A 24,706-nucleotide genomic window follows, 5' to 3' on the forward strand; every position below is an offset into this window, starting at 1 on the left:
CATCAAAGTGTACCACGGTAAAAGAAAGTTACTATGAAGCAAAAAACCCTTTGCATATCGCACCACCATTAAATACCATATTAATTCCATACTCAGACTATTACTCATTAAATTAATTTTGGTGCAATATTTCAGAATACAGGAATGGATTCAGTTATTTTAAAAATACTAGGCCTTTCATCCTTACACCATAAGACAACAATTCATGCACTGCTTGTGTGCTGGTTCTCCAGCAAGACTCTGCTACCTCCACAGTGCTGAAATATAGATCAGAAGTTGTGGAGCAATTTGGATAAAAATTGATCAGTGACAACAGTTAATCTCTCCCTAATTATACTACAATAGAGAAAGTAAGGCATAGCCAAAATACAGATAGTTCAGAATACTATTAGCCATTTGTTTATCTTTTCTTTTGGAAAATGAATGAAGACAATTATTTCTGGTTTAAAATGAAAAAAAAAATCTGTTTGCTGTAGCATTCCAGTGTGTTTGGACAACTATGAAATAATTTAAAACCCTTAAATCTTAACACATCCCGTGTTTTTCTAGACTCTGCAGCATTCATAAAGACATAAGGATGACATCCAATGACTGTGCAACTTAGTACTCTTGGGAGCAAGTGACTTCTGGATGACACACAGTGAGGAAATCAACCCACCACACTGGTTACTCGCTGTGACTGCTTTTTTGCTTGATGGTCCCTACACTGAGAGCAAAAGGAGGTACAACGGAAGAACAGGCAAGACTGATTCAACTCACATACTATTTACCTGTGTCAACTGGCCATTTAAAGCTTCTAGTTATTCAGATGTATATCACTTACGAAACAGTAATTACTACCCCTTGCAAAACTCCTTCCGAACACAAAGCTGGAAGGGATTGTCAAGAAAATTGTCTACTTCAGTTTTCACAGATGCCCAAGCTACAGAAGCTGTAGCTATCAGAGACCTTCAAAGTTTACACCCTTACAGCATCCCTCCCCCAAAATCATTCTAGACACTCACATATCAAGTACAAAAATAACCAGCTGCAAGGCTGATACCAAAATCTAAGAAACATACTGCAAACCTCATTCCTTTGATAGTCACATCAATATTTCTAATAAATTAATAATAAAACCTACTACAGTCATGCCACCCACTTTTTAACAGCTAAGGATAAAATAAATGCAAGACTGAAAACCTGATGGAGCACATCCAGATGATTTTGATATATTAAAAAAGTCACTAAGACCTTCTGTAAGTGTATATTGAAAGAATCATCTTTTGATGTTTCAGATGATGTTGAAACTCTTTAGTTGAAGTTCACAACATGGCAGCATACATACACAAAAGGCAAGGGACGCATTTCCTTAAACTGAAGAAGTACTGCAGTTTGACACTGCCACCACAGAATGTTTTTTGCCTGTTCTTTCTCACATCTGTGAGCTCAGCATAGTGCCTCACAAGGATTTAGAAGTAGATTTCAATGCTACCAACCCCATGCAAACTCCAAACCTCAGGTCATTTTCATTCTCACGTTTCTTAATTTATCAGTAGAATACAAGGCTTGAGAACTAGAGGTGAATACTACAGTCAGTATCCTACAGATACACTGAAAATTCAAGTATTTTTTGACAGATCACTTTCAAGACAATTCTGAACACTTACTCAAGGGCTCGTCTGCCATACCTATTTTTTACCCTTAACTCTGATGAAAATTTCCTGGCAAAGACCCACTATAATGCCTTCCCCCCCGCCCGCCCAAAATTTTGCACATTATGCACACTTTGTAATCAATACATTTGAAACACGTGAAGAAAGAAAACCTTGCTAAGAGATTTTCATTCACCTACACAAAAGGAAGTACATAACTGTTTGACTGGAACCAGAACTGATACATATGGGAGTTATGCAACAAAAATTATCAAAATCTGCTGAAGAAAATACTCTAAAAATTTCTGAGATGGATAGCTTCACATGAACAGAAACGAGGGAGATTTTCTTACTTTTATAGCATTTAACATAAAAACTCCACCATATATTAAAAAGCCCATTTTGCAGTCTTGGGCACTACGGATACACAGGTCCCTCTGATAAGTAGGAACTTTCACCCCTCCTGAATATCCCCAAGGCACAGCAGCTCCATGCTGAAATGCCAGAACACAAAGCTTGGAGCATGTTATTAGCAAAGTACCCCTGCTAATCCTACCAACTAATTCACCAGATGCTGGTATTCTTATCACTCTGGAAGTGAAATCTGTATGCTGCTGGAGAGTCTGAGTTTTATTTATGAAAGAGAAGAGTCCTAAGTATTTTAACAGATCACATACAAATCTTATTATGTTTGAATCTGTGTGCAAAATAGCAATAGCCCTAGCCAATACCTACAAATTCACAATTTGATGCCATAATTCAGTCATGGAAGCTTTCAGATCAGTGCCTATTTTCAACTACAACACAACTAGCACAAAAGTATCAAAGTGACACTGCTGACAAAAGCCAGTCTACTGAAGAGATTAAGAGACAAGTACTGTTCCTACAATTAATATGATTAAGTGCATTATCAAATACAAAGGCCACAACAAAAAAATCCACGTTAAATTTAAAACTGGAACATCTCACCACTTTTATATTTCATAGCAAACAACAGTGTTTCTTAGCATGAACACACTTGCTGTTGTATCAATTTCTAATAAACTTTTTCACACTTCTGTAACAGACAGAGATCATACAATGCTGAGTTTGCAACCATTATCTGTCTACTTTAAGTTTCTTTATACTGGACTACCCTGAATATTTTTAAAGAGCAGTAACCAAAAAGCCTGATCATTAGACACTCCTACTAACCGAGTTTTATGTTTTTCCTTTCCAGGTCCAGCAGAACTAGGGTGGCACCTTACTGCAGGGTTCAGGACAGTGATATGGACAACTGGCAAAACACGTGCCACATGCAAGCCAGTTTATACTGAAACATAATGAGACAGTAAGTTAAACAAGTGAATCAACACAATTGCTGCAAAAAGTCATAGCCTTCCCATTAAATGTAATAGGAAGTTCATAAGCTCATCTGAATGATGAGTGGTGCAAACTGCTTTCAGATAAACTGGTTTATCATACAGGAAATGTAAGTAACAATGATGACTACCAATACCATTGTCTCTAGCCACCTCACTTCAGCCAACATCTGCCTTTCTCCTGATATTTCTTACAGAAGAACAATACATATATGCAATCTAGCCTGACCATAACTCTGAAAAGTCACTATGAAACCAGAAAAGAAAACACAAATGTCACACTTCTTACTTGGCCTGAACATTACATGGAAGAAGCTGATTAATTTCAGCTACTTAATTAGCTGTTCAGCCTCTCTTGTCTATCCCCAAGCTCTGAAAGAGGCATAAGATATGGAAAAAAAATAAAAAATGCTGAAAGAACAGCTATTTACGGCCCTATTGTTTGGAACATTTTGATAGCTCTTAAACCGTTTAGCTCTCCTCTAAAAGATAAAAAGGCACGGGTTTGTTTCTCCACCATACTCTGGCTTTACATCCAGTTCCAACTGAGTGTACTATAAAACGTATCAGTACACCAAGGCCTGTCGTGATTCCCCCGATACCGACGCGCTGTCGGGAGTATTTTTACTTCCCATCTAATTCACCTCCAGCCGCAAGTGAAAGGGAAAGCGCGGGGCACATCACCCAACCTCCCCTTTCGTACCTCACAAGCAACTCGAGGGCAACAACCCTCACGGCCGGCCCCGGACACCGACACCTCCCCGCAGGAGCGCCCGCACGCCGGGCAGGATCTCCGGTCCCCCGGGCCTAGCCCCTGTAGCCCCCTGCCGCCGCCTCCCCTCCCCCGCGGCTCCTTCCAGGCACAGGAATAAGGGGAAGTGGGAAAACCGGGGGCGCCATTTTGAGCCGGGAAGGGAGCGACCCGCCTCTCCTCGCCGCACACCGGGCCGCCCCCCCGGCCGCCCGCCCCGCGGCACGGCGCCCCCGCAGGGCCCGGGGAGCGCTCCCGCACACCGGGCGCCCCCCGCCCCTCTCCCGCCGCCGGGGCCCCCCGCGCCGCCGCCGCCTCCTCACCTGGCCGGGGCGGAGGAGCCGGGACGGCGGCGCAGCACTGTCCGTGGGGGCTGGCGGGCAGGGTGTGCGGAGGAGGGGAGAGGGGAGGCGGGTCCGTCTGGGGGCGAGGGGCGGGGGCGCGGCCGAGCTGTCCCGGTCCCGGTCCCAGTCCCGGCCCCGCCGCCACTTCCGCCGCCGCCGCCCCGGCCCAAACACGCTCGCACCCGCGCACACGCACTTCCGCCGCCGCCGCCACGTCACGGCCCCCACGCGCCCCGCCCTTCCGGCCCGCCCGCGCCGTCACGCGGCTGGCCGTCCTTCCCCGCCTTCCCCTCCTCCCTTTGTTCCCGCTCCCCCCGCCTTTCCCTCCTCCCTTTGTTCCCGCTCCCCCCGCCTTCCCCGCAGCGCCCCGGCCCGGCCGCGCCCAGCCTGCCCTCCTTCGCAGGGACGTACCGTTTCTCCTGCCTACATCAGCACCCAGAGGTCGCTCTCTGGGAGCGACCCGCGCATCTTCCCATCGCCTTCCATTTACTGAGAGGGTGGCGAGGCACTGGAACAGGTTGCCCAAAGAGGTGGATACTGCAGTCCCTGAAGTGTTCAAGGCCAGGCTGGATGGGGCTCTGAGCAACCTAGTGGGAGGTGTCCCTGTCCATGGCAGGGGGATTGGGACAGGATGATCTTCAAGTTTCCTTCCCACCCAGGCCATTCTGTGATTCCATGCCAATCCTATGGGGACTGCGCGGGCAGTGCCGCCTGAGGAGGCCACTGAACTCCTCCAGAGCTTTTCCAAATCAGTTCAAATGAGGAACTACACAGGAAAATCTGAACTGCAATTGGGAATTTACCTGACTTTTTAAAACATTGAACAGGCACTGATAAAGCCTTAGAAGCTGACTCATTACTGGCAGAGTGCTAAAAACTTGAGAGGACAGGTTGCTAACACAGAAAAGTCTTGATTGCTTCATAGATGGATATGAACAATGTCTTGGTTGCTTCATAGTGTGAAGAATGACCTTGTGAGAGTGAAGAATCAGTTGGTCACAAACTATAAGTGGACTGTATAGGAAACAGAACAGTAATGATAAAGTGTTTCCACACTATAGCAGATTTTACAAGGTCTAATACTTTGAAGGAAATTAAAAAAAACCCTGCTAAGATGTTTAATAAGTTTATCTATAATGGTATTTAGTAATTGGTACAATTTAATTAAGATTGTTTAGATACTCCATCACGACAGATACTGAATTGAGAGTTGGTGTTGCTGTATTCTCAAAACAAGTTTTAGCTCAACCACATATATTTAAATGAAGCAAAAATTATGTTATGGAAGGCCTATGGTCAGTGTTGTGCTGGAAGTGAGGCTCCATTATGCCATTCATTCATAAAATATGACTTTATTGTAGTTGTCCAGTCAGTTCTCTTGCCAATGCAGGTTTATCTCCTCCTGTTGTGGGTGGTACTTTAGAAATATCCTGATTACCAAGGAGAAGGGCTAAATTAATCACATCACAGCTTTTTTTTTTTTTTAAATAATCTCCATTCTTTAGTACTGCTTTAGAAATATTTTTCTGCTTGTAAAATATTATAGCAAATTTTTTTGTCTCTTTTTTTTTTCACCTTCTCTAGTATGAACAGTATCAATACTTTAACATACTGAAATGAATGGAGTAAAAACAGATTTTTCTTTTTCTTTTCATCTTCGACAGTTCTTCTTTTCCATATACTTTTCCTTTGGTACCAGTTTGGTCTCAGAGCAATAATTTCCTCACTCTATTTTACTTAGTTGAATTTAATCACTTACATAAATGCTTTTTGTAAAACAAATATGTGACTTCAACAAAGTAAAAATGTCCTTGTGTTCACCAGCGGTGTAGAATGCCAGCCTACTTCCAAAGAAACATGTTTGAAAGTGTGCAAGTTTTCTGAGCTGTGAGTCTGCTAAATGTTTGTAAGAGTTGTCCATTAAATCAGGTAATCCTGCCCTGATGTACCACTTACTTGTCATAACCCTCTGACTGGCTTCAGTCTGCTCAACTGGACTGCAGAATTTGGTGAGCAAAACATCAGAATCCTGATAAACAGATGGTTTTTACCATATACGTTATGACCATACGTTCAGGCACCAGCCAGCATCCAGCCAACCTGGCAGCTGCTTGCTCACTCACTCACCTCCCTGCAGTAGGACAGAGAACAGAAGAGGAGGAACAAAAGCAAGACAACTTGTGGGTCAAGATAACGACAGTTTAATAGATGAAGGAAAGAGGGAGGGAAAAGACAATACAAAAGAAATTGCTGACTACCTCCCATAAACAGACCGATGTCCAACCAGTCTCCAAGCAGCAGCCAACTTGGAAGACATCTTCTTCTACCTCCAATTTCTATTGCTGAGCATGATGCTATGTGATATGGAATATCTTTTTCATGAATTTGGGTCAGCTGTCCTGGCTGTATTCCACTCCCAGGTTTCTTGACCATCTGTCCAGCATACCTTCTGGGGGAGAAAGGGAAAGTCCTGACCCTGTTTCAGATGAAAAAAATGGTTTCAGTGAAAAAAAATTAAAATATTAAAAATTTAAATATCAAGTCATTAATAGAATAACTTGAACTAAATTCAGTTCAGAGATTAAATGCTCGTGTCATACATGACATTTGATGTTTCATATAGTCTCAAGTGAAGACCTGCTGATGGAAGTATGATCCAAGTCCATTTCTGTTTCCAGCTGCAAGCTAAAACCTCTAGAGTAAGTTGTGATACTGTATAGCTGCAGAGTGAGTTGGATCAACCAATGATATCATGCAAAAATTATTCACCAGAAGACATAATTTTGTGGTCTGAACACATCAAATTGAACCATGTCTGCTGTGGCTTCAGGCTCTCTAGATCTGGTGCACATGAGAGTAAAGGAGTTCAGAGAAGACAATGGGCCAAGAACCTCCTGTTTACCAGTAGGCTTTAGTTAGGTGCAACATGAAATGCCACATTCAGTTTACACAACAAGAATGAGAGAAAATACAGAACATGATGCCCATAATGTTCAGGAAACAAGAACCATAACATTCCATATGTAGGGATCACGTTCTATGCTTCTAATATAAATAGATAAACGCTTTCTAGAATTGGAATAATCTTTCAGATTGTCAGTTCTGAAGTTCAAGGCTGAGTCAAATTTTTGATGCAGGAATTCTGTTCATGTGATATAATTGCACTAACAAAAAGGATGTAAAAGGAATAACATATTACTTTCTTAGAGAGTAGAGAATTTTTCAAAATGCTTTGAGCAGACTTCAGAAGTGCTGCACTAGGCCATTTTGCTGAAACTGCTAGCATGAATGGAAATCTCATATGCTTTTTGTCTGTTAGCTATATAGGCAGAGCTACAATACTGGTGTGCTGCTAGGAAGTCTGCGTTACATGCAGGAGGTTCATACTGACTGACTTACTCCCTGACCACAACAGTCTTGGCATTATGGGTCATATGGCAAATACCAAAAGTGAAACTGTGATGAATGATATTAACGAATTTATCTTAGTGGGTCATGGTTTCACCAGATGGATTTCCACCTATTTTAGCATTTGTCTGCAGAGTTCTTTGCTTGGCCTTTTTGTGTTTCAATCCGGTGCTAGATGTGTAATTATAAATGGAAGTTGACCTTAGATGATGTGCAGAATCTCTTTAGTGTGTTTGAACTTCCCATTTTTTTAATGTGTCCATCTGCTATAATATCCTTTTTTTCTGTCTTCTATCACTGCTTGTGTACATCTTCTCTGTACCTACATTAGTTTTATCACACCATAGCTTATGAAATGTGTGCAGTGCATAGAAAGGAGGGATTTACTATCTGTAAATGAGTTGAATTAAAACCATGAAAGTAACCAGGCGATAACAACAGCAGAGTGCATCAGCATAGCTGATGTCCTTCAGGTGTTTCACAAAATTTGCACTGTTTTACATGGAGTTCTCTGACCTTCAGAGACCTTAAGGAATTTACAAATTTAGTGCCTAGACTGCCGTCTGTGCCAGCACCATAGTCAGAGTGAGAACTGTGTTGCAGAACACGGGGTATTTGTGCTTCATAAAGAAAGTAAAATGCAGGGTTTTAGGGAGTTTCCATTCCTCAGTTTTAGCCTAAACAAGACAGAAAAAGGCATTAGACTGTGGGAATTGGATGTCAGCAAATAGTGAAATGTCAAGTACTGTTGAGGAAAAAAGTGCTGCTGTAGAATGGAAAATTTTGTTCAACTTTTTCCAAACAGATTTCTCTAGAGATCCTACTTTTTTAACATAGGAGATGACAAACTCATGCTGAAATAAAAAGAGTTTTGATCTTTTTCCCTAAAATTGAGTTCGACTGGTTTTTTTTAATTCTTCAGCTTATCTTTAAACTTTACAGATCCTTCCCACCCTATGAATATTATTTCATCCTGTGGATGAAATAACTTTCAATATAAGAAGGAATGAATATGACATTGATTCCTAAAATGAGAAGAATTATAGGAAAGAATGTGTATTGGTAGTAGGTTTCAAATTGATTTATAGGGATCTCTATTTCTGCTGAAGAGAAAACAACCACACAGAGGCAAAAAGAGAAGGCTGAGGACTTCTGCTTTACTTGTTTCAGGCAACAGACATTCTTTTTACATGGCCAGGTCCTATTTTAATTCCTTTGCCACAACCTGCTCCATCGGGGCTGAGTGGACTCCTTCAATTAGCAAGTGTGGCCACCTACCGGGGAAAAAACAATGTAAAAATAAATCAGCAAGTTACAGAATGTACAAAAAAATGGTAATATCTTGAGCACAGATAGAGAGACATCTAGAAATACAGCAAACACAAGGAAAAAATTCAAGTGCCCTATTGTTACTGTCTAATTTGTGCGTTACTGTACTTTGCTCTTCCTCTGTATAGTTTCCTCTTTTTCTGACAGCTTTATCCTTACCCAGTTACTTCTCTCAATGAGATCAAATTCCTCCCAAATTTCTAATACCTGAAGTTTGGTTCAAATCACTATTTAGCTTTTACTAGATAGAAATTGCACCTTATAGATGAATGGATCACAAAGCAAGGCATAACCAATCATTACCACTCTAAGTAACAACAAATGTGATTGCAATAAGAAATTAACTGAACACATTAAGAATTTAAAAGAGCTTCTTTAGTTCTCAAGTGGTCATAGATGTTCTATATTAGGAGCATCATACAGCCATATCTACAGCAGAAAAACACATCTACTTTTGAAAAAGGTCAGCAACATGGCCACAGCTAGATCACAGTTGATGCTAACATGATGCTTCTTGCCAGAGAAGACTAAGCTAGGTTCACACCTGCTGGAAGTTAGCTGATCATAGCACTGATGTGTACTGTCAATGACTTCAACAGCCGGAGCAGGTTGTCAGGCACCCCTGCTGCCTGGGGAGCTGGTCGTCAGGGAGCAATTGCTTCCCGAGTCTCTCATCTTCCATTTGTAGGTAAGGGTCTTGAGAATTTAGTTTTAATTTAGCATCCTTCATTTAAAATCCTTATCAAACAAACATTAGATCAGAGACTAAAATGGTAACAGCTGGTAATGTTTGTTGATTAATTACGATTAAGGTCTGTATATTTATCTAAAATTGGTTTTGCCATCGTAGGACTATAGAGAATGGAGCAGGATGTGATTAAATTTTGATGTTTTGCTGGGAGGAAGGGGAGAGTTTGCTAAATGTCATCTGAGAATAAAAGTCATTGTGGGAGCTGAAGGTCTGTTAAACAGCAGTGAAACTTGTTCAGTCTTACCGATGCTGCTTTTCCGAAATAACCCACATCTGTTTCTAAAAGGCAAACACAGTGGTTTAGATATACGAGGTGTTAACTCATTTAAGACAAACAGTAAGAGCACTCACATGTCCTGATACATGGGTAATGCTGTCACACACCTCTGTGCTGTGTGGATGGGAGTTGCAGTTTCCTCTAGAGGAACAATCTCAGCATACAATATTTTATTAATATGTTTATACAGCTGACAACATTTTTGAAAGGGGCTGTAGTTTTTATTACAGTAATAAAGATTTAAAGTTTGATCTGACTTTTGACCGTGTAAGACCTCATTTCAACCCGAAGAAGACTCAACCCACCTGTCTGAAACCCGGGAGATTTTCAAGGACTTAATAACTGGTCTAAGAAATGTGTTACCTCTGTGGTTGCGGATTAAGTTTGTTTTGTTTGTTTGTTTGTTTGTTTGTTTCATGGCAGTTACAAAATAGCCTAAGCGCAGTTTATTTCCTGACTTTCTCCGAGGAGTGGGACACGCACGGGGGGATGGTGTGGGTTCTGAGGGCGATGGCGGAGGGCTGTGAGGGAGGAGTGCGGTGTTTGCTGGGTGCGAGGGCGATGGCGGAGCGCTGTGAGGGGGAAGACGGAGGGCGGTGGGCGCGGGGTGCGATGGCGGAGCGCTGTGAGGGAGGAGGGCGGTGGGCGCGGGGTGCGATGGCGGAGCGCTGTGAGGGGCGGCCGCGCCGCCCGCCTCGCACGAGCGCTCCCGTGGCTGCCTCCGTTGCCGAGCGGGCCGGGTGAGCGGCCGCCATGGAGGAGCAGCCGCCACCCTGCCCCGACGGGCCGCACCTCGAGGGGACGGGCCCCGACGGGACGCCCGAGCAGCCGGACGTGAGTACCTTCGCCGCAGGGGTCCCACCGCAGCCGCGGAGCCGCCCGCCCTTCTCTGCCGGGTCTCGCCCAGAAGGGGCTGGAAGAGGGGCGGCGTGTGGGACGGGCAGGCGCATCTTCCTGCGAGCCGCCTCTCTCCCCCCAAAAAAGGGTGTGGCACACGCTAGTTGTGTGCATTATTACAGTGAGTTTGGTTATGCCTTTTTTTTTTTTTTAATTGCATTGTTTAGGCTGCAAAGTTGCGTCCTGCTGATGGCACGGTTGCGGGTTGCCTCACCGAGGTGTTGCCCAGGGTGAGTTGGTTTTGCAAATGCGCCTTGAGAAACTTTTGTAATGATTTCCCATAAGCGAATGTGCTTTGAGACAAGCCCTGAAAAAAAAAAAATCAGTGAAGCCTTGATGATTTTTTCTACATCCCTTCTCTTTAGAAACTACTATTTTTTGTTCTTAGTGTTAGTTTTTGTCATGTGGGATCATAAAGAATAGCTGACAGGATTGAAAACACTTTTGGCAGATCTTTTTCACTCCAGCTATTTTACAGAAGTCACCATGTATACTTTACTAGGACTGAATAGAATTGTTTTAGACAGTTTTTTCCTCTGGTAACACAATTGTAGTAATTATTGTTGGAATTATTATGACTTCTGATGGAGGTCCTTCTTCTTTACAAGGATGCCCCTCAGAACTGTGATTCCCACTGGCCCTTTCCCATGCCCCTGAAGAGTCAGAGGGTACTGAGACAGAAACGGATCCCATAAATACAGTTCTCCCTTTAAGTGATAATTAAAAAAAAACAACCCCAGACTCTGGTTTAACTGACTTTCAAAATTGTTTCATTCATGGTGAAATTGTTGTGAATTTGGTTAAAGGTTTCTGCAATTGATAAGTGTAACACCTATTTTTCATAAAGAACATGCGAAGTAGCAGTTACCCAAATTAAAGATGGCAAGAGTTGAAACTTAGCAACGCTGGTTTGATAAAATTTAGGCTGGGTTATGTTGACCTTAGACTCACAATATCAGTATCTGCAGGAGCATATGCATGTGTTAAATCCCTAAAGCATCCTCATATTTTGTTTTTACCTCTGTGGAATCACACTGAAATGTCTGCAGTACATTTTCTTTTCATTAATGTTTTGCGAATACCTGGAGTAAAATTGTTTTTGCTTTGCCTTATATATAGCCCATTACTCCGACTACTGTTCGAAAGTTTCGAAATACAACAGATCCAGCTCCTGGTGCTAAAGTAATATTCTACGGCACAGCGAATGATCCCGACATTGCAACTCACTTGACACATGGCATAAAGTCACGTTCCTCATCCAATGTAAGAATGTGACTTTATTACTTTTGTTTAATGAACCACTTAAGAGTGTTCTTAATAACAGCAACTTATTTCTTCATAGTCAGGGATAAGAGTACATAGCTGCATGATTTATAGTGCAGTATTTCACAACTGTTGTGAATTATCTGAATTCTGGGGTCAAATCAGGATTTATTTAGCATCATTGAAGTTGGAAAACACTTGAAATCTGGTGACTTTTATCATCTCTGATAAAAGACTTAACTTTCATAGTGACTACTGAATTATTAATTTCGTATTACGATTAAGGTAATGAAGAGTCTTCTATCCACAAATTTTGCTGCTTTCTTCTTATGGATTACAGAGACAAAAGCACTTGAGCTCTTAGCAAGAAAAGTGCTGAGAATGTGCTGATAGTTTGGTGTAACTATTATGTATTTTTTCTTACCTTTGGGTTGAAACTGATTTTGATAGCTAAAAAGTGATGGTTTGGGCATGTCAGACTGTTTTGTGTATATTCTTCAGGATTATTTTTGTAATCTGTAATCAAACAACTGAAGAAATCATTGGTGATTTTATCACATAGTTAGTGTTCACATATCTAAAAATTACAGTTGTGTTAGTAAAAATGCACTTTTATGAAGGAAGTAGGGCCTGACATTAGAGGGTGTTGAGTAGGACATTTATTAGGCATATCCAAAATGAAAGACAATCAAGTTTTGCTGTCCCTCATAAGTTTTATGATGAATGGATTGATTTGTTTAGCCTGTACTGTATGTTGAAGGCTTTGCATTATTAATTGTATATTAATTGGAGGAAGAATTGTAACCCTAGTGAGTTTGCTAAGTGTGGGTTTGGATCAATTGTATTTGCTACTAATTTTTTCAATATTTCTTTATGTAACATTCAATGAGAGTCTCATCAGAAACCTTTTCTAGAGTCCCCATTACTTTGATGGGTAGCCTGAAAAAGCAAATCACTTAAGTTTTGGTCATACTATAGTTTGACTCTAGTTTCTAACATGTGCTAAGAAAAGAAAGGTTTCAGTCAGAAAATGCATAAATTAACAAGTTGGAAAACTAGCATTAAAAAAAAAGTTCTATCTCACAGTAGGTATTTTGTTTAGCTGAAGGTTTAGCATAGCACTGATCATTAGTGACCTTCTCTCAAGCTACAGTTTTGATTTGCAACTTGGCGGATAAAATTATATCAGTGTAACCATATAAGATCTCATTAGAACACTTATGAGCAAACTTTTGTTCTTGTGTATGTATGTGGGTAGTCATATTGATGTGTAAATGATCTAATTTTGCTGTTTTTCCTGCCTCTTGTGTTGTTTGTGATGTCTTTAGGTAGCTTCATTGATAAGTCCAATTCCTAAAACTGTTTTTCAAGAAAAGATAGAAGACATGAAAGAAGCAATCTACTATAGTAGTCGTGAAGAACGTTTGGGTAGAACACATGATCAATCTCCCATGTTACCTCAGGGCTTGGATATAATTAATACTACATTTGGAATAAAAACCATCAAAGGTAGGAAAATTTACCATTAAAACATATTTCTTGTAAATACAAGATAATCTGCAATTTAGTATCCAGCACATGCTCTGTGCTTCCAACAATTCCATTTTAACAGAAAAATTGTTATAACAGTTATTGAAAGGCCTAAAAATGTGTTTTGCAGTTATAGTGAAGAAACAAGCAACCAAGAACATATGGTAACTGGTGGGGCCTTGGGCTCTGTTCCTGATCCCTATGTATAGATTTCCCTGGAGAACTGTTTAGGTAGCTGTCAACTTACTTTCTTTTTCCCAACAATTTTAATAGGTCTAATGAAAGAAACTTCCTTGACCTGTGCATCTTCCCTTCATGGACTGAAGGAAATCATACATATGTGTTGCCCATGAAGCTCTCTTGCAAAACTTATGTCCATCTTGGTTTCTGTGATTTTTTTTATTCCCTCCCTGGTCCTATGTCATTTTGTTGTTAGATTAACTCTAGATTGACAATAGATTGCCTAGAAATGTGGTAAGAACTATCATTCTTTCACAGTTATAGCAACTTCTGTAACAAGATACTGTTTAAAATTGAGAGCTAACCAAACAAAACACCCACTCACTCCCCTTATTTCCCCCAACCATGCTTTCTTTTCCAGATATACCAGCTGGATTGCTTGTGAATCCACCAAAAACCTTTGAGGAAGTGAATAAAGAAGCCAGAGAAGGGCATGATTTGTATGTTGTGTCACATGAGGCTTATGATGTGGGTAAGTTCAGAGACTAATAAGAAATTCTATAAAAAATTCCTCTACGTGTGTTCAACACATACTGTATGCTGGTTTTGAGGTGTAAACTATTAATTTTCCACTGTACTAATACAATAGAAATTGTTTTTAAAAGTAATTATGTGAAAAAATATGTGTGTGAGAGAACATGATCTAGAACTGTAGATCAGTCCATGGTGGGTGTTTTAAGTGGTGTAAGAGCTTAATGAAGGAGTTGGAAGCCTGATTTCTTTTAGGTGCTGTTTGAAAAGCAGAATATTTCCTATTAACTAGAAACTTACAGATGCCGTGGTTGCCTACTGAGTTTGGCACTGTCTATGCCACTGAAAGCAATCTTGGTGCTAAAGTCACAGACTGTGGGCCCAACCCATTCCAGTACTTTCACCTTTAGTTCGCCTCTTTTGTCAGGATCCAAACAGAATTTCAAATCAGCCAGACTTTCTAATGAGGAGCACAGCATCGAGCTCTAATTACAAAAATTTCAGGCTGCTGGGTGTTGCTCTGGAATGCAGCCTACAGGATCCTGCCTCTGAGTCTGTCTCACAGCCTCTGTCTCTGCCCTTCCAGTGGACTGTGCCTGTGCTTCAGCCTCTGGAGACTGTACTTGTGTGACGTGATCTGTTCAGGGATGGTTACCCTTTATTTCACAGGTCTGCAGAGGAAGAGAGAGACAAATAGGACTCTAAAATGCAGTACATCTATTACTTCTGCAGTCACTTCTATTTTTCCCAGTTCCATCATTTCCACTTAGGCTGAAAGACTTAAATTGCTGCTCTGTAAGATTACTATTATAATTAAGTTGCTGCATGTGCTAGTAGCCAGAGTTTTGTGGGTGCAGGCCAAACATGTAACAAACTGCAATACAGATCTTTCAGTTGTAATAATGTAAATTTTATGTGGAGACAGTTATGTAGAGGTGAAATTATAGTACCATTGTCTCACTGAGAAATTCTGCTACAAGTAGTATTGGTATAAATTGGCCAAACTTGTAATTTTATTTTCCCTCTCCCGTGCCTTTTTTGGGTGTTTTGGTTGAGTTATTCATTACCTGTTTCTATCTCCTTTGTAACTTCCATCCACAAGATCATGAAGAGGCCAAGCCAGAAATAGAAAGACAGGATAAAAAATAAGTCAACTATGTGCCCCAACAATAACATAAAAATTATATACTGCCATACAGCCAGATTAAGCCCTTATTAGAAGCATTCAGTGAATTATATTTTTGAAAATTCTAACCGCCATTCTTTTCTAAAAGTGATTGAAAAAACCTTTAAGAAACAGAATGACAGTTTTTTGGTGACAAAAAGATGTAGCAAGAGTATATCTGAAAGTGTGGAACTTCAAAAACATTTTTTCCATTTCTGCATTTTTAAAAAACAAACAGTAAGTCAAATAGAACACATCTCTGCTTAGGTACACACATCATAAAGTGATTTGTTTGCATGACCCTTCCCACTTAGGCTACCTGGTTTCATTTATTCGGTTGGGATTGTCTTTAATCAGACCTAAAAGAATATCCAACTATTCTACCACTGAAGTAGTTTCTGATTTTTATTTTGCCTTTTATCTTCACTTTTGACAAGGAGATTATTCCTAACTACTCAATAAACATAAACATAAACATAAATTATCTTTAATTGAACAGGTTTATTATTTATTTGCTTTTGTTTCTTCACTGTTTTGTCTGAAGAGTGAAGGTGCTTGGTATATTTTTCTTCCTGAGGTGTTTTATATAGGTTGACATGCTTACTACTTCTGCAGGGGAAACAGTCAATAGGAAGTATAACTCACACTTCAACAAGTCGTTTGTATATGGAATGGAAACCCCTCACTTTGAAGATGGGCGAAATACAGCCAAGACCTTAAATTGGGTCTTTGATCTGGAATCGTAAGTTGCAATGAGTTAACTACTTGTGTGAAGTTTTAAGAAGAGTGAGTCTTTGTATTTGAAGAAATTGGGCATCTCACAGTCCCATACTTAGCTGTGTTGAACTCAACAGAAAATGCAAGGTGTGATTTCAGAACTGTTGATCCAAATCACTTCTCCCATAGTGTAATAGCACTTGGCATGTCGCAAGCATTATGTAAAGTCCTTTGATTTTAATTAGGAAAATTTTTCAATTACTGAGTCTGTGTTTGTATTACAGAGGAGTTGCTGTTCCCTTTAAACATATAATAATATTTTAAAATATTATTGAATAATTCTTGAATATTTTTAAACAAATATGTGTAAGACTTATTTTCATAATTTGTAGGAAGAGAGCAGCTAACCTTGTATTGAAACGAACTGATGATTTCAAGGAAAAATTTCAGCCTCAGCTTGGAAAAGCCCTTGATCCGTAAGTAAGCAAAGATATCTTCCAAGAACAAATTTATACTAAACAAATTACAAGCACTGTAAGACATTCTCCCCTGCCCCATCTTTTGAAGTTAGAAAGGTTTGAAAGAATTGAAATGTCTCATCTAATGTTCTGTTATTTGACCGTTTTGCTTACTCTGACACTATTTCTGGTAATCTTTGTTACATCACCTATAATCTCACTTTATTACTTCCTTGGAAAAGGATGTGGAACTATTTTTGTTATTATCCAGCAGTACCTATCAATCTCAGTTGAATTCATTAGAATGCTTCATAAACCAGAGGCGATCTGGAAGAGCTGGAACAGCACTGATTATCTTTTCAATTTTGATGGAGACTTTTGATGAATGTATCAGTTTTAATTATTTAATTATTAAACATAAAATTAACATTGCATCTTTTTCAAATTAAAAAATAAGCATTTCTTTAAGTCACCAACAATATCTTCAACTTCTGGTAAATAATAGTAGACTAAGTTTCCCAGATGTATATTGATTTAGTTGCTGGTTTTGGTAAACATAAAATTGCATGTGAAAAAGCAGAGATGTGATTCAGTTTTTCCGCTTTAGCCAAAAGTAGTTTATTCAGAGACATTTCAGTTGGAGATCTTGTCCTAAACGTTCCTATTATTTGGCTACGTTATAAGGACTTTTCTGTCAGTGTCTTAGGAAAAAAAACCAACATAGAATATTTTTCCCTTTAATGCACATAAATGTTCAAAAGGTTGGTGGTTACACTTGGCTGTGTTATATTACAAACAGCAAATGTTCTAATTAGCTTTATAAAGGGATGCTATTCTGGAATGGTAACTTTGAAACAAAGTACTGATAAAAAAAATTTAGGCGTATCACATGTATTTATGTGAGCTATCCCTAATTGTATAACATAACTTTTTTAATAGTAGTAGAGGTTTTATTTTGGCTATTAATAAACTGTTTGACAGTTAACAAAGAAATATCCTTATTGACAGCATGGCAGAAACTATGAATGTTCCTCCAGGCCATACGTTTGGATTGGTAGTCCCTCCAGATGAATATGGTAAGTTCAAGGGCAGAATAAAATCTTACCTTACTGATGAGCTATGCTGAAGTAATTGCTTTTGGTTGTGTAGTATATGGTTTTTCTATCTATCTTAGAGACAAGGTACAAAAATTTATGGACAGTAAATTTTTGGAGGGAGAATTTGAGAATTGAAGCTGCTAGTGGGGAAAAAATAAATGTCATGAATAAAAAAAACTTTAGTTTTTGACTTATGTTGAGTTTCTTTTTTAAAGCCTTTGTATGTGAAGGTAACAAAATGGGAAATGGCAGGAAACTGTGACAAATGAAAATGACTATTTAAATCAGTGATGTGTCTTCCTTCTCAATGATTTTTCCAGCACTTCTCTAAAAAGAATGAAAATAATATGCAATAAATAAGAATAATAAGTTTCTGAAGGTTGCAGGGAGATGGAAAGCAGAGTAAAAATAAAAAACTATGAATTTTCATTGTGACAAAATTTTGAAAGCTTGTCAACTCCAATAGTCAGTTTTGGGGTTTGTGTTGTTTTAACATTGTGTTTAATAACTAGGGAATACAGTCAATAATTAGGAAGCAAAAAATCTAAGTGGCTCAAAGTTATTAAATTAGTTAAGGCTAGAGAAAGCTTGTTCAAAGAGTGCATAAGCTTTTATACATTTATTACTATGTAGTGGAATAAAGTTAAATATTTTAAATGTGTAGGTATGATGTCCTATGAGAGCAGAAGGAACTGAACAAAAGAATTCACTATTAACAAGTAGAAAAAAATGTACATACATTACTGTGAGAAGGTGATTATGTGAGCTACTCATGTTTGTAACTGGACTCTGAATGAACTTCTTGCACTCTAGAGAGTGACCTCGGTGTCCTGGGCCTTTGGATGAAGATTGTAACTCAGTGTGCCAAAGTGTTTAAAAATATTAATTAAGTTAGGATACATAGAAAATGGGAACAGTAACATAAAAATAGTACATTTTCTTTCTAGAAACCAGTGATATATAATTATCTGAAATCTTGCATTGGGTCTTGTAAGTATCTGGAACACGACAGACTGGAAGTGGTAGTTTAATAATATATGTTCTTTTTTTTCTCAATTATCTGGACTTTGAGTAATTCCTACTGCTGTCAGAAGCTTTTGGAAGCAGTGGATAGATTCATGAAGTTACATTATGATGTTTCAAAATTTTTGATATTAACTATGTGAGTAGAGAAATCATTATACGGACCATTGATCTTGTAATGAAATGGCTGTATCAGATGTTCAGCAGTGCTGAAAATCAGCCTCTTGAAACTGAAGTTCTCTTTTTCCTTAAAAACTTAAGCATTTTTTTTTCATGTCTGTTTTCAGTATATGCACAACTAATTTAGGAACTGTTCATATTTTGTAGGAGTTTATGATCTTCTTCATGTCCATGTTCCATGTGAGTTCCTCCGTGGTAAGGACAGAGAAAAAGCTGTCTTGATTGCAGTTCGGCAGGCCTTGAAGAAAGCTAACTATGAGAATTTTGATGTGTTGCTAAAAGCATTCAGACATTATGATAAGGTTAGTGCTCTGAAAAAGTATAAATGTAAAGGAATGTGTGACCTTAGTGCTCCTGTGCTATGGAGATACAGCCATGAAGAAACATAAGCATAATGAGGTAAATATAGGTGAAGAATACAAAGACGACTTCATAGTTATTGCGTGTTTAATAGACTGTGATATGCTATTGAATTAAACACAATAGTTTTTGGAGCATTTCACAATAGTATTTGAACAATCCACGTTAGAGTGAGCAAGGAACATGTGAGCATGTTTGCACATCAAAATTTTGCATTTTTCCCTAAAGGGAAAGGAGTTTGAAGGGATTATGTTCATATTTTCTTCGAAGATGTACTTTTTGACTGAGTTGCCAGCCATCAGAATTTCATATCTATTTTTCTTTCTCTCTGGAAAAAATAGGATTGACATTTCATATGTAACATTAATTGCAGTGTATACAGAATGATTGATGTCTTACTTTCAAAGGCATCTTATTTTTCCCCAACATTATGATTAGATTGTTACGTTGTCATAATACTCTATCACACTTTTACTCTCAAATCACTGTATTAAATTGAAAATTACTTTATGACACTTTTATATTCAGATTTCTAATTTCTAAATTACTTAGCATTTATTTTTGTTCTGAGCAGTGGTACTGTTCTTGAAATGATGTGTCTGGTGCTATTTGTGTATAGATATCTGTATGAACACATGTATGTGTTCCTTTTGGCGGAGTCACTTTATAATGGCAGTTACAGAATCATAGAATTTAACAACTGTTTTATTTTATTTATAATAGAATGGTGATGGAATGATAGACAAGGACAACCTACGAAAGTCCTGTTTTCAGGTTAATCTGAATCTAGATGATGAGCTCCTGGATTCCTTATTTGACTGTTGTGATTTGGATAAAGATGGTCTGATTAATTATCTGGAGTTTGCAAGCTTTCTGAACTGGAAAAACAAAACAGCTGTTAAAGAGTTTGAAGAAAAAATAATTGCAAAAGGTAGATGCCTTAATACTGGGAACTTGGGGGGATGATTTTCTTAGGAGCAGCTGCTGAAGGGACATTGTGTTGTAAACTAGGTGCTCCTTCAGAAGGGTAGGATTTAAAGAGAGCATTTACCTTGCTTACTACCAGCAGAGCCTCAGGTACAGATGCATTTCAGAACCCTGAAGTTCTTTGTTGCATGTTGAGATTGTCACTGGGAAGTTTCCTTAATACTGTAGATCAGGAGAAAGTAAAACATCTCTTAGAATCATTAGCAGAAATGCAGATTAATTACATTACCTACTTTATAGTTCTTCAAGCAATGTTTTTTACCTCTTAGTCTATAATGTGTTGATAGTATATCCTGACTGTACCATAACTTTTTTTTATAGGGAAAAAATTATGTGCCTGTCTTGTTCCTAAAGACACACAGAGAAAAGACAAACCACAGGCAAAGCAGGAAGATCTCATGTTAAAAGAACCAGAAAGCTCAGAAAAGACACCAAAACCGCCTACAAAACCAACAGAACGCGTATTTTCAAGTTATCAAACAACGTCTTCTCAGTATAATGCTGTAGTAGGTGGTCTCCCACTGTCCTGTAAGTACACTGGGCTATGCTTCTCACTTCTGGGCATTCTTTAAGGCAAAATCAGGAGCAAAGTTTAGAAAAATTAATTCACTACTGTACCTTAGTAGAACCTATAGCAATACTTTTAAACTAAGTTTGTTTAAGGTTGTGGCTTGGAAGTTGGAATGGTTAATCCATTCAAAACATGAAAGTTAATCTAGATGTCTTTGAGAAATTATGCTAGTAATTCTAGGAGAACCATAACTTCTTGGAAACACCTCAGATACTTTCAGCAAGAAATACTAGATAAGCAATAGAATATTACTGCAGGATTCCCTGTTTTCATGCTTCATGATGTAGCTGAAGCCAAGATTTCTAAAAATGTGAAAAAAGATACAAGGGAAAAATTACAGGACTTGTTACTGAACCTGTGTGAGATGAAGCATCACATTTCTTCTTATTTTATACAAAATATTTTATCCTCCCTGGCATTGTCTTTGTGTACAGGCTTTTCCATGCTGCCTGTTGTTTGATTTCTGCAGGTTATCCAATGTGTGGTATTCCAACTATTCGTTCAGATATTCCTGCTCCTCGAATTCGCCGCCTCAGTGACACAACTAATTATGGTGACCAGGGCAGTAGTTTTGCATTATTGTTCCCTTCTGTCTTCGGTCAAAACGGAGTGCATGAAAGAGAGCTTTTAAAAAAGAGACCAAAGGCAGAGGTATAATAATTTCTTCGGTGTATTCTTCCAAGATAATTGTTCCTCTAGCCATGTGGGAGTGGAAGGTCATGTTATCAAAGAAATAGGTTGTAAAATTAATTGTTGCAAGATTACCATCTTTCTTTATATTCATTTAACGATCTGAAAAATATGTACTCTTCACATTCTGAATTATTCGTAAAGATACTAGATATTAATTTTATTGAGACCCAAAATTCAATTTCTGAGCAGGGTCTCAAGCAACAAGAGGTTTAATGGCAAAGTTTGCCCTTCTATAATTATGTTGTTGTATGGATGATCTCCAGAGGTCTCTTCCAACCAAAGTTATTCTATATTCCAGGAGATGTCTTAAAAAACCCCAAATGAAAATTTTTACAGGTGCATAAAACTAATTTCTATTACAGAGAGGTGTTCAGTGTAAAATTTTACCCAAAGTGTCTCTCCTCAAACAAACTCGGCAGGTTTTGCTAATGGCGAATTTGGGAAACCACTTGAATATACCTTTTAGGTGCTCTGCCGAGTCACAGTCATAGGCTCAGTTCTTCAAAGGGCTTGTACAGTGATAGAGGACATTGGGAGTCACACAGCAATGCTGTGCTGTCTCGTATTTCTGAAGAGGAAGATAGGACATTAGACTGTAGGGACTTTTCTTTTTGATATCTCTGCAGGCTGCTACCTCTCTGTTTTCTCACAGACCAGAAGTTCTCTCACATAAATACTAAAACAAATTTGCTTCTTCTTCTTCAGTATTGTTTACTCTTTTGCTTTTACATTTGTATGCTACTTATAGTGAAAAAATATTAGAGATAACTTCATTAGCTGAAGCAAAATTTATGAGACAATTGCAATGAAATGTGAAATTCCAATCTAAAATGAGAAAAGAAGCCTTGGCAACCTCTCCCTCTCTACTACTCATTATATTAAATATTCAGTCATGCTTGAAAGCGGATCTGGGACTTGAATATGTATTTTATAGAAAAAAATGTTGCTAGTTAGTGGCTGGGCGTGAAAGGTATGGTGTCACATCCTATGCATATCCATTAAACACCTTGTCAGAATGTTGTGTACATGAACCATTTTATAATCCAGCTCTGAAAGAGGAAATAGATGCATAGAGCATATAGCTAACAGTAAATAGAATTCATGCTTGATTGAGAGGCCAATTACATCTTTCAAGCACTAGATAGAGCTCTTCTTTGAAGCTATAAATGTCCTGAGATGTCATACTCTATTGTAGACTATACTGACTATACAGAATTCAGTGGAGAACCACCTCTGAGTCTGTTAAATCACCTCATGTTTATGAAATGGACTGTTTTGGCTTTTTATTATTATTATTTTTATATGTATAATTAATGTTTTCAAAATATCATAGTTAATGAAGTTATTTTATGATCATATGATATTATTATTAGATGAAAGCCCAGAGTAATTTAATACTACCAGGTTTTGTATAGACCTTTAGAAATGAATGTGAATTCTGGCTATAAAACAGTTTCCTGAGGTGACTCATCATGTTACAAAAGAACAAAATAGTTCTTGGGCTTGCTATTTTTTTCGCTGTAATCCAGTCTGCTGAAGAGAATATAAGTTATGCAATTGAGTAACAGTGTGTAATTTATATTTGTCACGATCATGTTAATAATAGATGAGGGTCACTTTAACCCTCTCTACACACATGACAGTCCATGGTTTGGTCAGTGATCATTTTATGGGGTTGGTGAGTCAGGACAGAGCTGTTTTTAAATATGGTGAAGCCAAATTATGGGAGCATGTAGTCCTTTATTGTCCCTGCAGTGTTCCTGTGATGGAATATTGCTTTTAAATGTCCCTAGCTCATTGAAGACATTGGATCAAATCTGATTTGTTTTACTCATGGTTACTATTATTGATTTAACTGAAATGACACCTCTGCTTAAAGAAACAAAATTCAGTCCCTGTTTTCCTCCTGCAGTTTTGGATGGCATAAACTCATAGATTTGCTGGCTAAGATGAAGCTGAAGGTTTGCTGTACTGGGGATCAGGCTTGTTTTTACACAAAAGACAGCTTTAGAGAAAGATGATCAACAAAGTTGATTTGACTTCACTAAAGGTCTTACTTTATCAAAGCATGCATAAAAATAACACACATGCATACACACGTTTATGATACAGTTGAAGAAGCCAAATGTTTGCTAATACTAACAGAAGCACATAAGTCATGTCAGTATTCTTCTAAAGTTACCTTTCTCTAATGAGTCAACAGGTCAGTGTAATGAGGCATGCAGCAGGAAGCATTCAAGTGAGAAAATATGCAAAACCCCACAATTTGCTGAATTACTTTGATGTAAAATTATAGGAAGGCCGAAAGTTAATGTGAACCATTTTATTTTAATCACTTCACCTGCTTATCTATACCAGCTGATGATCTTGCTGTGAAATGCAGATGATATATAACCTGATTTGTGTTGATAACTGCAAACCGCAAAAACAGTGGATAAACTGAACTTGACTTAGAGCTTTTAAAAAAACATTTACTTTCCCCTGAGTCTTCTGTGTGTGATTTTTTTTCCAATGTTGAAGTAGTGCACCAACATTACTTTAATAATTACAGACAATTTTGTGTAGTTTTCATCACGATAAGATTTGGATTTACTTAAATAGGAACTTCTTTGGTTAAGGAAGCAGAATGTGATCTGTAGTTTTTATTTAAGAGTGGGAAAATATTTTTTGGCAAATAGATTACTAATATATGTAAAAGTCAGACTCAATATGGTTTAACAAAATGTTGACCAGAACTACATGAATTGTGTTATTTTGTATTATTTTTGTAGATTGCACAAATGCTCCACAACATTGGCATGGACGTTTCAGGTGAAAAGTTAGAAGAAATATGGAAGCAAGTGTGTACGAAACATGAGATAAAAGAACTTTGTGATTGTAAAGAAAATATGTGGAATATACTGCACATAATAACATGAATCACACACAGAAACCCATTGCTGATTCTAGTCTCTGGGCATTGCATTTATTTAAATTGACATAATTCTGATGCTGAATACAATAAATATTTTCAATAATGTGTGTTTATTGGAGTGGAATTTTCTGTGTATTGTCTTTCTGAATAGTGGGTTCACCATGTGTATATAGATTATCATGTTAGTAGGAACTGATATCCCTAGTAATAAAAGAGGATACAGTGTGTTTGTAAATTGAATATTTACGTTATATTCCAATTTACATTTTTAAATTAATTTTTTCT

General features: G+C 38.3%; 2 protein-coding genes across 3 annotated transcripts in view; one reads left to right on the top strand and one right to left on the bottom strand.

Annotated features, from left to right (window-relative positions):
- RAB5A (RAB5A, member RAS oncogene family) overlaps positions 1-4,226 on the bottom strand; it is a 19,463-nt gene extending 15,237 nt beyond the window's left edge. Inside the window, exons 1-2 of one of the 2 annotated variants that reach the window (XM_050312327.1) lie at positions 4,070-4,216; positions 2,829-2,946 (exon numbers count right to left, since the gene is read on the bottom strand). The gene's annotated coding sequence lies outside the window, so the exon portion shown is untranslated. Of the gene's footprint in view, positions 1-2,828; positions 2,947-4,069 lie in introns of both variants that reach the window. The other variant, XM_050312318.1, reaches the window with a different exon arrangement.
- A 6,382-nt stretch (positions 4,227-10,608) lies between these two features.
- EFHB (EF-hand domain family member B) lies at positions 10,609-24,456 on the top strand. Its single transcript, XM_050317831.1, has 13 exons — positions 10,609-10,689; positions 10,920-10,982; positions 11,872-12,015; positions 13,344-13,524; positions 14,147-14,257; positions 16,037-16,163; positions 16,531-16,614; positions 17,605-17,672; positions 19,044-19,198; positions 19,980-20,187; positions 20,565-20,771; positions 21,284-21,465; positions 24,279-24,456. Exons 1-13 carry the CDS (start codon positions 10,609-10,611, stop codon positions 24,423-24,425), a joined length of 1,758 nt encoding a protein of 585 aa, XP_050173788.1. The 3' UTR covers positions 24,426-24,456.
- Positions 24,457-24,706: the final 250 nt, after the last annotated feature.

The sequence above is a fragment of the Myiozetetes cayanensis genome, unplaced genomic scaffold, assembly GCF_022539395.1.
Source record: "Myiozetetes cayanensis isolate MyiCay16 unplaced genomic scaffold, myiCay2020 scf1, whole genome shotgun sequence".
Taxonomy (NCBI): domain Eukaryota; kingdom Metazoa; phylum Chordata; class Aves; order Passeriformes; family Tyrannidae; genus Myiozetetes; species Myiozetetes cayanensis.